The sequence below is a fragment of the Coregonus clupeaformis genome, chromosome 12, assembly GCF_020615455.1.
Source record: "Coregonus clupeaformis isolate EN_2021a chromosome 12, ASM2061545v1, whole genome shotgun sequence".
In the NCBI taxonomy this organism is placed as follows: domain Eukaryota; kingdom Metazoa; phylum Chordata; class Actinopteri; order Salmoniformes; family Salmonidae; genus Coregonus; species Coregonus clupeaformis.
In genome coordinates this window covers 49,546,738-49,560,417 of record NC_059203.1, presented here as the reverse complement: position 1 = coordinate 49,560,417, position 13,680 = coordinate 49,546,738, and the positions used below count along the sequence as shown (strand labels likewise).

Below are 13,680 nucleotides of genomic sequence, written 5' to 3'. Positions count from 1 at the left end.
ATGTCAAAAATGTTATAAATTGATTTGCATTTTAATGACGGAAATAAGTAGTTGACCCATCTGCAAAACATGACTTAGTACTTGGTGGCAAAACCCTTGTTGGCAATCACAGAGGTCAGACGTTTCTTGTAGTTGGCCACCAGGTTTGCACACATCTCAGGAGGGATTTTGTTCCACTCCTCTTTGCAGATCTTCTCCAAGTCATTAAGGTTTTGAGGGTGACGTTTGGCAACTCGAACCTTCAGCTCCCTCCACAGATTTTCTATGGGATTAAGGTCTGGAGACTGGCTAGGCACCTTAATGTGCTTCCTCTTGAGCCACTCCTTTCTTGCCTTGGCCGTGTGTTTTGGGTCATTGTCATGCTGGAATACCCATCCACGACCCATTTTCAATGCCCTGGCTGAGGGAAGGAGGTTCTCACCCAAGATTTGACGGTACATGTCCCCGTCCATCGTCCCTTTGATGCGGTGAAGTTGTCTTGTCCCCTTAGCAGAAAAACACCCCCAAAGCATAATGTTTCCACCTCCATGTTTGACGGTGGGGATGGTGTTCTTGGGGTCATAGGCAGCATTCCTCCTCCTCCAAACACAGAGAGTTGAGTTGATGCCAAAGAGCTCGATTTTGGTCTCATCTGACCACAACACTTTCACCCAGTTCTCCTCTGAATCATTCAGATGTTCATTGTCAAACTTCAGACGGGCTTGTATATGTGCTTTCTTGAGCAGGGGGACCATGCGGGCGCTGCAGGATTTCAGTCCTTCACGGCGTAGTGTGTTACCAATTGTTTTCTTGGTGACTATGGTCCCAGCTGCCTTGAGATCATTGACAAGATCCTCCTGTGTAGTTCTGGGCTGATTCCTCACCGTTCTCATGATCATTGCAACTCCACAAGGTGAGATCTTGCATGGAGCCCCAGGCCGAGGGAGATTGACAGTTCTTTTGTGTTTCTTCCATTTGCGAATAATCGCACCAACTGTTGTCAACTTCTCACCAAGCTGCTTGGCGATGGTCTTGTAGCCCATTCCAGCCTTGTGTAGGTCTACAATCTTGTACCTGACATCCTTGGAGAGCTCTTTGGTCTTGGCCATGGTGGAGAGTTTGGAATCTGATTGATTGATTACTTCTGTGGACAGGTGTCTTTTATACAGGTAACAAGCTGAGATTAGGAGCACTCCCTTTAAGACTGTGCGCCTAATCTCAGCTCGTTACCTGTATAAAAGACACCTGGGAGCCAGAAATCTTTCTGATTGAGAGGGGGTCAAATACTTATTTCCCTCATTAAAATGCAAATCAATTTATAACATTTTTGACATGCGTTTTTCTGGATTTTTTTGTTGTTATTCTGTCTCTCACTGTTCAAATAAACCTACCATTAAAATTATAGACTGATCATTTCTTTGTCAGTGGGCAAACATACAAAATCAGCAGGGGATCAAATACTTTTTTCCCTCACTGTAGAACCTAAAAGGGTTCTTCAGCTTTCCCCATAGGAGAACCCTTTGAAGAACCCTTTTTGGTTCCAGGTAGAACCCTTTTGGTTCCAGGTAAAACCCTATTGGTTTCCATGTAGAACCCTTTCCCGAGAGGGTTCAACATGGAACCAAAAAGGGTTCTACCTGAAACCAAAAAGGGTTCTCCTATGGGGACAGCCGAAGAACCCCTTTGGAACCATTTTTTCTAAGAATGTAGCATTAGGGACAGCACAGCATAGCCCTGATACACACACAATACAGAACTAACTGGACATATCTAGATTTGTGGGTCATTATAGTTTATGATTATGAAATGTGGCCCTCATCGAAATGATAGTTGATCTGCTTAATCTGCTAATCAGTTAGTCATTGGCAGCAACTTTTGTACACTCTTATAAAAAAGGCTTCCAAAAAGGTTATTCGGCTGTCCCCATAGGATAACCCTTTTTGGGTCCACGTAGAACCCTCTGTGGAAAACGTCCTACATGGAACCAAAATTGTTCTACTTGGAACCAAAAGGGTTCTACTTGCAACCAAAAAATATTTTTCAAAGGGTTATCTTATTGGGACAGCCGAATAACCATTTTAGGACCTTTTTTTCTAAGAGTGTATTTTCCAATTTGGAACAACAGTAAGATAAAAACAAATGTCAGATTAGGAAAGAAATGTGCAGACAGATGTCCTCATGTATTCCAATTGTATTGGAGAGTATTGTTACACTGCAGTTGAAGGGTATAGGCCTATTTCTGTTCAGTAAACAAGTCGTTTTGCATCATACCTGTGGTTTATTGTCTGATATACACGCGGCTAGAATGCTGTTTTAGCCAATCAGCATCCAGGACCCAAACTACTCGGTTTATAATTAGCTATATATTCCATTTGGATTGGAGAGTATTGTTACAATGCAGTTGAAGGTTATAGGCTTATTTCTGTTCTTCACACACAACTGCTGCATCCTCTGCTGCACCTCCATTTTTCAGTATCTTATTCCTCTCTTGTCACTTGCAACAACATGTTAACAGCACTCTTTATCTCCCTGCCAAATCTTTTAATACAACCCAACATTCTCTATTATTATGAGACCCCGCACGTATCAGATCTAATGTGGCATTATCATTCAGCACATGCCTCACACCGCCTAAAAGCCACAGCCAATCAAAGCTTTTCCTAGGTACTCATGTTGCTCCGAATGTTTATAGTGTGTGTTTCTGCCCTGTGGTTGTTTAAAGGTTGTGTGGCGTGGGATTTCTGACACACTTTTGGGAGCCTGTGGGAACTTCGGAATGCGGAGGCCAGCTTTGTCTCATGTCCCATGATATTCTCTACAGGTCAGAAGTTTTAGAACACCTACTACTTCAAGGTTTTTCTTTATTGTTACTATTTTCTACATTGTAGAATAATAGTGAAGACATCAAAACTATGAGATAACACATATGGAATCATGTAGTAACCAAAAAAGTGTTAAACAAATCAAAATATATTTGAGATTTGAGATTCTTTAAATAGCCAGCCTTTTGCCTTGATGACAGCTTTGCACACGCTTGGCATTCTCTCAACCAGCTTCACCTGGAATGCTTTTCCAACAGTCTTGAAGGAGTTCCCACATATGCTGAGCACTTGTTGGCTGCTTTTCCTTCACTGTGGTCCGACTCATCCCAAACCATCTTAATTGTGTTGCGGTCAGGGGATTGTGGAGGCCACGTCATCTGATGCAGCACTCCATCACTCTCCTTCTTGGTCAAATAGCCCTTACACAGTTGGGTCATTGTCCTGATGAAAAACAAATGATAGTCCCACTAAGCCCAAACCAGATGGGATGGTGTATTGCTGCAGAATGCTGTGGTAGCCATGCTGGTTAAGTGTGCCTTGAATTCTAAATAAATCGCAGACAGTTTCACCAATAAAGCACCCCCACACCATAACACCTCCTCTTCCATGCTTTACGGTGGGGAATACACATGTGGAGATCATCCGTTCACCCACACCGTGTCTCACAAAGACATGACAGTTGGAACCAAAAATCTCCAATTTGGACCAAAGGACACATTTCCACCGGTCTAATGTCAATTGCTCGTGTTTCTTGGCCCAAGTAAGTGTCTTCTTATTATTGGTGTCCTTTAGTAGTGGTTTCTTTGCAGCAATTCGACCATGAAGGCCTGATTCACACAGTCTCCTCTGAACAGTTGATGTTGAGATGACTGTTACTTGAACTCTGTGAAGAATTTATTTGGGCTGCAATTTCTGAGGCTGGTAACTCTAACGAACTTATCCTCTGCAGCAGAGGTAACTCTGGGTCTTCCATTCCTGTGGTGGTCCTCATGAGAGCCAGTTTCATCATAGCGCTTGATGGTTTTTGCGACTGCACTCCCCCCCCCCACACACACACACACACTTTGTCACAACACAACTGATTGGCTCAAACACATTAAGTAGGAAAGAAATGGCACAAATACAATTTTAAGAAGGCACACCTGTTAATTGAAATGCATTCCAGGTGACTACCTCATGAAGCTGGTTGAGAGAATGCCAAGAGTGTGCAAAGCTGTCATCAAGGCAAAGGGTGGCTGTTTGAAGACTCTCAAATATAAAATATATTTTGATTTGTTTAACACTTTTACATGATTCCATATGTGTTATTTCATAGTTTTGATGTCTTCACCATTATTCTACAATGTAGAAAATAGTAAAAATCAATAAAAACCCTTGAATGAGTAGGTGTTCTAAAACTTTTGACCGGTAGCGTACGTATGGAGATGCTATGTAACGTACAGTGCCTAGTGAAAATCTACATACCCCTTCCACCAAGTACAGTATTAACTCTGGGGATTGAAGACATACGCAATCAAAAAATGTAAATGTTTTATTTTGTATATTAATTGAGAAAATTGTCTATATTGTTTCTTTCCCTTTGAAAATGTAGGTAAAAGCAGGTTGTGTAGATAGGTAGGACAAATTCTAATGAAAACTGTGCCAGTGGTGTGTAGATTTTCACTAGGCACTTTATGTGTTATGTACAGTCATGGTCAAAAGTTTTGAGAATGACACAAGTATTGGTCATCACAAAGTTTGCTGCTTCAGTGTTTTTAGATATTTTTGTCAGATGTTACTATGGTATACTGAAGTATAATTACTAGCATTCCATAAGTGTTAAAGGCTTTTATTGACAATTACATTAAGTTTATGCAAAGAGTCAATATTTGCAGTGTTGACCCTTCTTTTTCAAGACCTCTGCAATCCGCCCTGGCATGCTGTCAATTAACAATTAACTTCTGGGCCACATCCTGACTGATGGCAGCCCATTCTTGCGTAATCAATGCTTGGAGTTTGTCAGAATTTGTGGGTTTTTGTTTGTCCACCCGCCTCTTGAGGAATGACCACAAGTTCTCAATGGGATTAAGGTCTGGGGAGTTTCCTGGTCATGGACCCAAAATGTTGATGTTTTGTTCCCCGAGCCACTTAGTTATCACTTTTGCCTTATGGCAAGGTGCTCCATCATGCTGGAAAGGCATTGTTCGTCACCAAACTGTTCTTGGATGGTTGGGAGAAGTTGCTCTCAGAGGATGCATTCTTTATTCATGGCTGTGTTCTTAGGCAAAATTGTGAGTGAGCCCACTCCCTTGGCTGAGAATCAATCCCACACATGAATGGTCTCAGGATGCTTTACTGTTGGCATGACACAGGACTGATGGTAGCACTCAACTTGTCTTCTCCGGACAAGCTTTTTTCTGGATGCCCCAAACAATCGGAAAGGGGATTCATCAGCAGTCCAATCCCTGTACCTTTTGCAGAATATCTGTCTGTCCCTGATGTTTTTCCTGGAGAGAAGTGGCTTCCTCGCTGCTCTTCTTGACACCAGGCCATCCTCCAAAAGTATTCGCCTCACTGTGCGTGCAGATGCACTCACACCTGCCTGCTGCCATTCCTGAGCAAGCTCTGCACTGGTGGTGCCCCGATCCCGCAGCTGAATCAACTTTAGGAGATGGTCCTGGCGCTTGCTGGACTTTCTTGGGCGCCCTGAAGCCTTCTTCACAACAATTGAACCTCTCTCCTTGAAGTTCTTGATGATCCGATAAATGGTTGATTTAGGTGCAATCTTACTAGCAGCAGTATCCTTGCCTGTGAAACACTTTTTTTGCAAAGCAATGATGACTGCAGGTAACCATGGTTAACAGAGGAAGAACAATGATTTCAAGCACCACCCTCCTTTTAAAGCTTCCAGTCTGTTATTCTAACTCAATCAGCATGACAGAGTGATCTCCAGCCTTGCCCTTGTCACGGATTCCGCCGAGGCTGCTCCTCCTCCTTGCTCGGGCAGGCTTCGGCGTTCGTCGTCCCCGGAGTACTAGCTACTGCCGATCGATGTTTCGGTGTTTGTCTTGTGTTGTCTAGTTTGTACACCTGTTACTTATTTTGTGTTGATTGTGTAACATATAAGTTCCCTTGTTTTTTTGTGTAACATATAAGTTCCCTCCTCCTTGCTCGGGCAGGTTTATCCGGGGTTTTGGAAAGGTACCAGCTCCCATCACCTCCCTGCTAAAGGGGGGCCCGGTGCGTTTGTAGTGGTCGGCTGAGGCGGACAGGGCGTTTAGACAACTGAAGGACCTGTTCACCTCGGTTCCGGTGCTGGCACATCCGGACCCCTCTTTGGCGTTCCAAGTGGAGGTGGACGCGTCAGAGGCTGGTATTGGGGCTGTACTGTCTCAACGCTCAGGCACGCCTCCTAAACTCCGGCCCTGTGCTTTTTACTCTAAGAAGCTCAGCCCGGCGGAACATAATTACGACGTGGGGGACAGGGAGCTGCTAGTTGTGGTCCAAGCCCTAAAGGTGTGGAGGCATTGGCTTGAGGGTACTGTCACGGATTCCGCCGAGGCTGCTCCTCCTCCTTGCTCGGGCAGGCTTCGGCGTTCGTCGTCCCCGGAGTACTAGCTACTGCCGATCGATGTTTCGATGTTTGTCTTGTGTTGTCTAGTTTGTACACCTGTTACTTATTTTGTGTTGATTGTGTAACATATAAGTTCCCTTGTTTTACGTTTGGCCTTTGTGTGTTATTGTCATTTTGTCCTGTTTGATGTTCGGCAATTCTAGTTCGCCTTTACGCCGCGCGTGTTTCCTCCTCCAGTGTTGTGGAGACTTTTGTTTTGTGCGTGTTTACTTGAAGTAAAGTAGTCATCTTGATCCTCTGTGTCCTGCGCCTGACTTCACCGCCGCATACACATCACCCCATCTGACAGCCCTCGTCAACACTCTCACCTGTGTTAACGAGAGAATCACTGACATGATGTCAGCTGGTCCTTTTGTTGCAGGGCTGAAATGCAGTTGAAATGTTTTTTGGGGATTAAGTTCATTTTCATGGCAAAGAGGGACTTTGCAATTAATTGCAATTCATCTGATCACTCTTCATAACATTCTGGAGTATATGCAAATTGCCATCATAAGAACTGAGGCAGCAGACTTTGTAAAAATTAATATTTGTGTCATTCTCAAAACTTTTGACCACGACTGTAAGCAATAACACACAACATACTGGCAATTTTTACGGAATAACCGGTGTCCGAAGGGTACTTTCGAGAACTGTCACACCTTTTTTCCAGAGAATTGTTACACCTAAAGCAATGTGGCTGTAGAAAAACAATCCCCTTGCCTTTGTAACTGAATTGGTAACACTTTATAATAACCTTCATGAATAAAACTGTCCTCATGCATTCATACCCTTATAATTAGGTTAAATGCTAAACTAGATACAAGTGATATTATCTAGTGATAATGCATATCCCTCCATACCTCTGTTGAAGGACTTGAGAACTCACAGAGCCAAATCCTGACTTGAAATCCATCTCTTCATAGAAATATCCATACAATGACAAAGTCCCAGTTCCAGACAATTCAAGTAAGGATGTGACCCACAGTTAATACATTCCTCTTAGCTACTAATGCAACATTGTCAGGCCTACCACACCTTTGAATGGAAATCTGAACACAGACCATCCTACACTATTAGAAAAAAGGGTTCCAAAAGGGTCCTTCGGCTGTCCCCATAGGAGAACAGTTTTTGGTTCCAGGTAGGACCCTATTTGGTTCCAGGTAGAATTATTTTGGGTTCCATGTAGAACCATCTGTGTACTCTACATGGAACTCAAAAGGGTTCTACCTGGAACCAAAAATGGTCCTTCAAAGGATTCTCCTATGGGGACAGCCAAATAACCCTTTTAGGTTCTAGAAAACACATTTTCTTCTAAGAGAGTACAGCATTGCTCATATTAGACTGTGTTTGAGTTCAGCACAGAGGTAACACTGTCCTCTAGCTTCACATAGCTGCTATTGCAGTTACTGCTATGTGACTGAGGTGGGCCCTGTCGAGAAATAACCCCTTGCCCTTAACCAAGAGGGAGCTTGGGCGTACCAGGGAATATCATGTGTCTATTCAAGACAATGTGAACCTATGTTTATTTAGCCATGTTTGAGTCCATGTTTGTTCATGTATGTATAATCATATCCTACAGTATGGCTGTCTGATCAGTGGAGTAAGGTTGTTATATATTTAAGCAAAAAGGGAAAGGGGGATACCTAGTCAGTTGTACAACTGAATGCATTCAACTGAAATGTGTCTTCTGCATTTAACCCTCTGAATCAGAGAGGTGAGGGGGTCTGCCTTAATCGACATCCACGTCATCAGCGCCCGGGGAACACTGGGTTAACTGCCTTGCTCAGGAGCAGAACGACAGATTTTTACCTTGTCATCTTGGGGATTCGATTCAGCAACCTTTCAGTTACTGGCCCAACGCTCCTCCCCGCCAGGCTACCTGCCGCCCCAGAGGCCAGAAAAGGTGTGATATATTGGCCAATATACCCCACACTAAGGGCTGTTCTTAGACACAAAGCAAAGTGGTATACCATACCCTTATTGCTATTATAAACTAGTTACCAACATAAATATAACAGTAAACAAGTCGTTTTGCGTCATACACATGGTGTATTGTCTGATATACACACGGCTGGAATGCTGTTTTAGATAATCAGCATCCAGGACCCAAACTACCTGGTTTATAATTGGTTTTATGTTTCATTTTTATTTTATATTAAATGTTTGTTTCTGATCTTGTAGTTAATTTTGTTAGAGCACCATGATTGTATAGTTGTGTGGATGGTATGTTACTTTATTGTCAAAGCAGTTATCATTTAGGAGTGGATGTCTTCAACAATAGTTTGATTAACTAATTAACACATTTGCCTTCATAATCATAATTTGATTAAAGTAGAATACTACAGCCACAATTGAGCCAGCTAAACATCTACAGCATCTACAGCTTTAAAGTAAGACTGGCTTACTTTCAGTGCCGGCTCAGCCAATAGGTGACACAAGTGGCCGTTAGGGGCCCACAACAATTTTGAAATTTGGTAGTGCATCTGCAGTTTTCCTCTTGTTATGTCAGTCACTGACTGTCATTCAATTAGCCCATGCCAGCTAACATTTTTAGATAGCTGGCTAGACTAACTTCTAGCAATCTAAACCTTGAAGTAGGTCTAATCATGTCCAAATTACTAACCGGGCACACACGGCATGTGCCCAGAGGCCCTGACCTCCAGCGGACCCCCATTGATTTTGTCAGTCTCTCCACCCCTCTGGTAAAATGTGTAGAATTGCAGCAAATTAGTAGCCTGACTACTAGCGTTTCTTCTTCACGATGAGTCTGGATTTGCTTTCCTCCCTGACATCTTGTAGAATGCGAACACATTCTGACCTTTCTGATTGGTCCCAGAAAGCGTCGAGCCAGACCTGGCCTGCATGATGACCTTGTCAACTTTGATACTCTGATTGCTTGGAGACGATCCAATCGCTGATTAATTTGTTTTGTACAACGCCCCTCATTTTGGCATCAGCACAATCGACTTCTAGGATGGCAGTTTCAGACAATGTATGAAGCTATCGATAGAGCAGCTAAATGTAATTCAGGATGAGTCGTCAGGCAAGCAAATTAGCTTTAAAACTGCAAAATTATCTCTCTGCCCCATGGCAAAATGAGTGGAATTGCATGAACTATAATTTACTCTATAATTTCTTCTCAGGCAAATATTAACAGTAAGGATAAAGCAGAACATTGTGATTGTAGCAGCATTCAGCTTGTCCTGTGTAAGCCTTGCTAAACAATACACACAATCATTGTATTGCCACTGAAATAAGAAGTAGAGACACAAATGCAAAGCATTAACACATTTTGAATGTCCAGGATTAATAGAAATGAAAGAAACATGAAGCAGGATAACCAAATGTTGAGTATTCTCTTCTCTGTCTACTGAGTGGGGCCTTTGGCTGCGTCAAACATCTTCTTCCTTCCCTCCATGCCAGACATGGCCTCCACATTCTTCCTCCAGTCACTCACCTCCACTGTCTTCTCCTGCAGAGTGCACACACAATGGCAGTCACTGTCATGTCAGTAGGATGTCAGTGTGTTAGTATATCAGCCCCTACGGCTGGTCAGCTTCAAGTTACAAAAACAAACTGTTCGCTCCTGTCATTTATATATAGATTACCTCTGGTTGAGGGAAATATTGACATTTGAAATAAAGCTCATAAACATAGCAAAACTCATCGTTGCATCACACTATTGCCTGCTGCCTTTGATCTGTTGATGACCCACTAAATCTACCACGTAAAACTAAACTTACCTTCTCTGTGTCTTCCTTCTTGACTGACTTGAGGTTTGCCCGAAGGTCCATGGAGACTTTGTGTTTGGAGCCCAGGAGGGAGCGCAAGATGGCGTCAGCAGAGACCCTTACCCTCCTCAGGTTGGGCCGCTTGAACTTCCCCCTCAGGTCCAAAACCTTTATGTTCAGGTCCTTGATCTGTGGGACAGGTGGAAAGAAGAGGTAGACCATCATAGAGATACAACTAAAATGGATTCTTTCTCTATGGGCTACACAACAGGCATCTCAGATTACACCATCTTTAAGGTTAGCCCTTGGAGTTGACCATGTCGTGGCTAAATGAACCACATTTAGAAGGTATGTTTCAAGCAGCACCATGTAGACTACTGTACCTCTCTGGTGTTGTGTATGACTTTGGCTTCAATGTCGTATCGCTCCTCATCCACCACGTCAACCTTGGCATGTAACTCCCGACATAACTTCTGTTGGGGAAATTAGAATTAGCAATGAACTAGTACCCAGGACAATGTAGTCAATAGGTTTACTGAATGTGTGTATGGATAGGAGTACCTGGAGCTCAGCAAAGGACATACCACCGGTCTGTAAGGGAGGTGCTCTCACTGCCAGATACCTCTCCTTCTCCTCCTCTTTATCCACAAACTCCTGCTCGATCTCTTCCTTCGCCTTGGCCACCATTAAGCTCTGATAACACATTTAAGTATTTCAAGCGTATGGCCTCATATGACTGAGGTAGTTGCCAAACAGTCAAGTGTTATTGCTGTGGTCATAGTGTGGCTATAGACTCACCTTTAGCATGAGCTTACGGGAGGCCGAGATCTTCGACTTTCGCTTCAAAAAGATTCATCAATTTGATTAAGTTAGTCATAGATTGACAGTATAATTAATGTCTCACTTAATCAGTGTTTATCAACATTTATGCAATAGAATTAGGGAAATCTCACCTCTTGTCTGTAAAGAAAAAAAATATATATTTTAGTGTAAACATCATTTAGCATAAGAGATACAGGATTTGAAATACTTCCCAATGTGGCACACAGAATTTATCAGGCAGTCATTGTTAGTGTTTCTAAAGATAACTGGCATGTGCTGTCTGACCCTTCTCATGAAGGGGTTGGCTGGAAAAGTAAACAGAAACACGATACACTTACACTTGCTCAGGCATCTTGGCAATGTAGATTCCCCTAGAAACAAAAATAAAACGTATGTTTCTGAAGAACTTGACGAGAGAGACCATTTTCACCTGTAAGCCTACAGTAATTAGGTCTCCCATTTCAGTTCCCTTGATACATCATCATAGCTTTCAATGTACTGATATGCAATACAAAGTAATTGAATGATTCTACAGTACATTGTCAACTTTATGAAAATTATCTATCATACTCATGACTGAAAAACACCTAAAGCATAGCTTTTTTTGTTATTCATTCCTTCGGTCATAGTTGTTTACTATCTAGCCATGGGTTGTTTTTCTCCAACTACTACAGTACATTATCAGCAGGTCAAGTGGTCGCTCAGGGCTCCAAGTGGTCTACATCACCAGTCCCCACTTCTACATCTGACCCTCTGGTATGGAGCCTGGGGCCTGCGACCCATCCCCCTGCTGCCTCTCTCTGCTGACAGTGACACTCCCCCAAAAAAGAAAGTGATTGCAGACAGGGGGAGAGACGTGCATCAGCCCTGGCATGGTAATTATTCCAGACAGATAACAATCCTAGCTTTCTCCTGCTCATTTCCACTGGATAATGCTCCACAAATAGACCTGGCTCCCTTCTCTTGAAAGGGACCAGGAGGTCGGGATTTGGGAAGTAATTTTTGAGAATTGCCAATTCCGTAAAGGAATGTCGCAGTGTCCAGTTTACATGGGAATCCAGCGTAAATGATTAGTAATGTGAAACCAATGTGGAATACTTTATAGAAATAACTGATGAAACTAAAAAAAACCTGTAAAACAATCTCTGAAAATAATCTTAGAAAATAATCTTATTCTTATTTTGGGATTTAATGTCATGTGTACCACAGTCAAATGCCCCAAAAGAAAATACAATTGAATAGAGCAAAATAAACATTAGAAATCAGTTGGAAACCTGAAATTGCTAAATACATTTTCTAATCAAATGAATTGTAAAAAAATTCAAAAAGAAGATGGAAAACGTATACTTTTATTCCAGATTTCTCTAATAGGCCTATCCTAAAAATTGTATTTATATAGATTTGCTACTGATTGCAGTTTAGTTTTGTGCATCTGTAAATAGAAACTAAAATTATGTGAGATGTTTTCGAAATAGTTAATGTTCTGAAAATCTCAAATTCAAGAAATACAGAAAAGCTCTAAGCATTGTCTACACAATATCACATTGAGAGAGGAGCCCAGTCTTACCTTTCTCTGCTGAGGTTGGAGATGCCCAGTAGAGGCTCAGAGTGATGGGGGAAGAATGCACCAGAGTATTTAACTCAGCCTCCCATTGTCCCTCCTGCCCGTCACTGGGACCCCTAAATAGAAGACACACACATGCACCCTGGTGGTCTCCCTTATCCAATGCTTATGATGTTGAACTTTCCAGCGGTGTTGGTACAGTAGGTCATGATCCAGCAGCTGTTCTGTGATAACACATTGTGCTAGTGGGCTGTGTGTTGTGCCAGGTGAGGACAAACACTTTCCTTATCAGGTCTCACCATAATATAATATTGCCATTTAGCAAACACTTATATCCAAAGCAAATTACAGTCATGTATGCATACATTTTATGTATGGGTGGTCCCGGGAATCGAACCCACTATCCTGGCGTTACAAGCACTGTGTTCTGCCAAGACCCTGCCCAGTCTTACTGTTGGGGGCTGGGCATTGTTATCTTGTGCCAGTAACTTCAACTGACAACAGCCAGCAATGAATAGCAAGTGGAGGAAGTTGTCCAAATGAATGCAACTCTGTATTTTACTATTTTCTGACTATGATGGAGCCTTGATAAATTATCCAGTGGGTTGGTTTTGCAAGCAGTTCGGTTGGTTGTGTCAGGGCCTGCTCTAGCCTTTTGGGGGCCCTAACCGAGATTTGGTTGCCCCCCCCACCTCACGGGCAAAACATTTGAGTGGCCCCCCTCTTGACTGCGGAGAGACATGTTAGTTTTAAAGTTAATTTCCTGCAGTTCTACACATTTTGCCATGGGGTGTAGAGAAAATGTTGCAGTTTTAAAGCAAGTTTTCTGCAGTTCTACATATTTTGCCATGGGGCAGATTTTCTTTTGCAATTTTATAACACATTTAATGCAATTCTACTCATTTTGCCATGGGGTGGAGAGAAATTGTTTCAGTTTTAAAACACATTTCCTGCAATTCTACACATTTTTCCATGACTTATGTCGTGTTAATTATATCTGAGTGAGAGTGACCAACAAAATCAATGGGGTCACCTGGAGGTCAGGGCCTCTGGGCACGTTCCCGGTCGTTATTCGGCCATGATTACTACAAGTTTAGATAGCTGGCTATACTAACTTACCATTCTAAAAATTGTTAGCTGACATGGCTAATTGAATGATTGTCAGTGACT

At 42.5% G+C, this 13,680-nt stretch overlaps 1 protein-coding gene across 2 annotated transcripts; it reads right to left on the bottom strand.

Moving 5' to 3' along the window:
* Window positions 1-8,605: 8,605 nt before the first annotated feature.
* LOC121578356 (troponin I, slow skeletal muscle) lies at window positions 8,606-12,630 on the bottom strand. 2 transcript variants are annotated; one of them, XM_041892690.2, is made up of 8 exons: window positions 12,514-12,630; window positions 11,285-11,317; window positions 11,078-11,084; window positions 10,923-10,967; window positions 10,686-10,817; window positions 10,508-10,597; window positions 10,137-10,313; window positions 8,606-9,865 (listed from the first exon to the last, which is right to left on the bottom strand). In XM_041892690.2, exons 2-8 carry the CDS (start codon window positions 11,296-11,298, stop codon window positions 9,761-9,763), a joined length of 570 nt encoding a protein of 189 aa, XP_041748624.2. In that variant the 5' UTR covers window positions 11,299-11,317; window positions 12,514-12,630; the 3' UTR covers window positions 8,606-9,760. The 2 variants fall into 2 exon arrangements, with proteins under 2 accessions (XP_041748624.2, XP_041748625.2); XM_041892691.2 differs by having other exon boundaries at window positions 10,923-10,964; window positions 12,514-12,628.
* Between the last annotated feature and the right edge of the window lie 1,050 nt (window positions 12,631-13,680).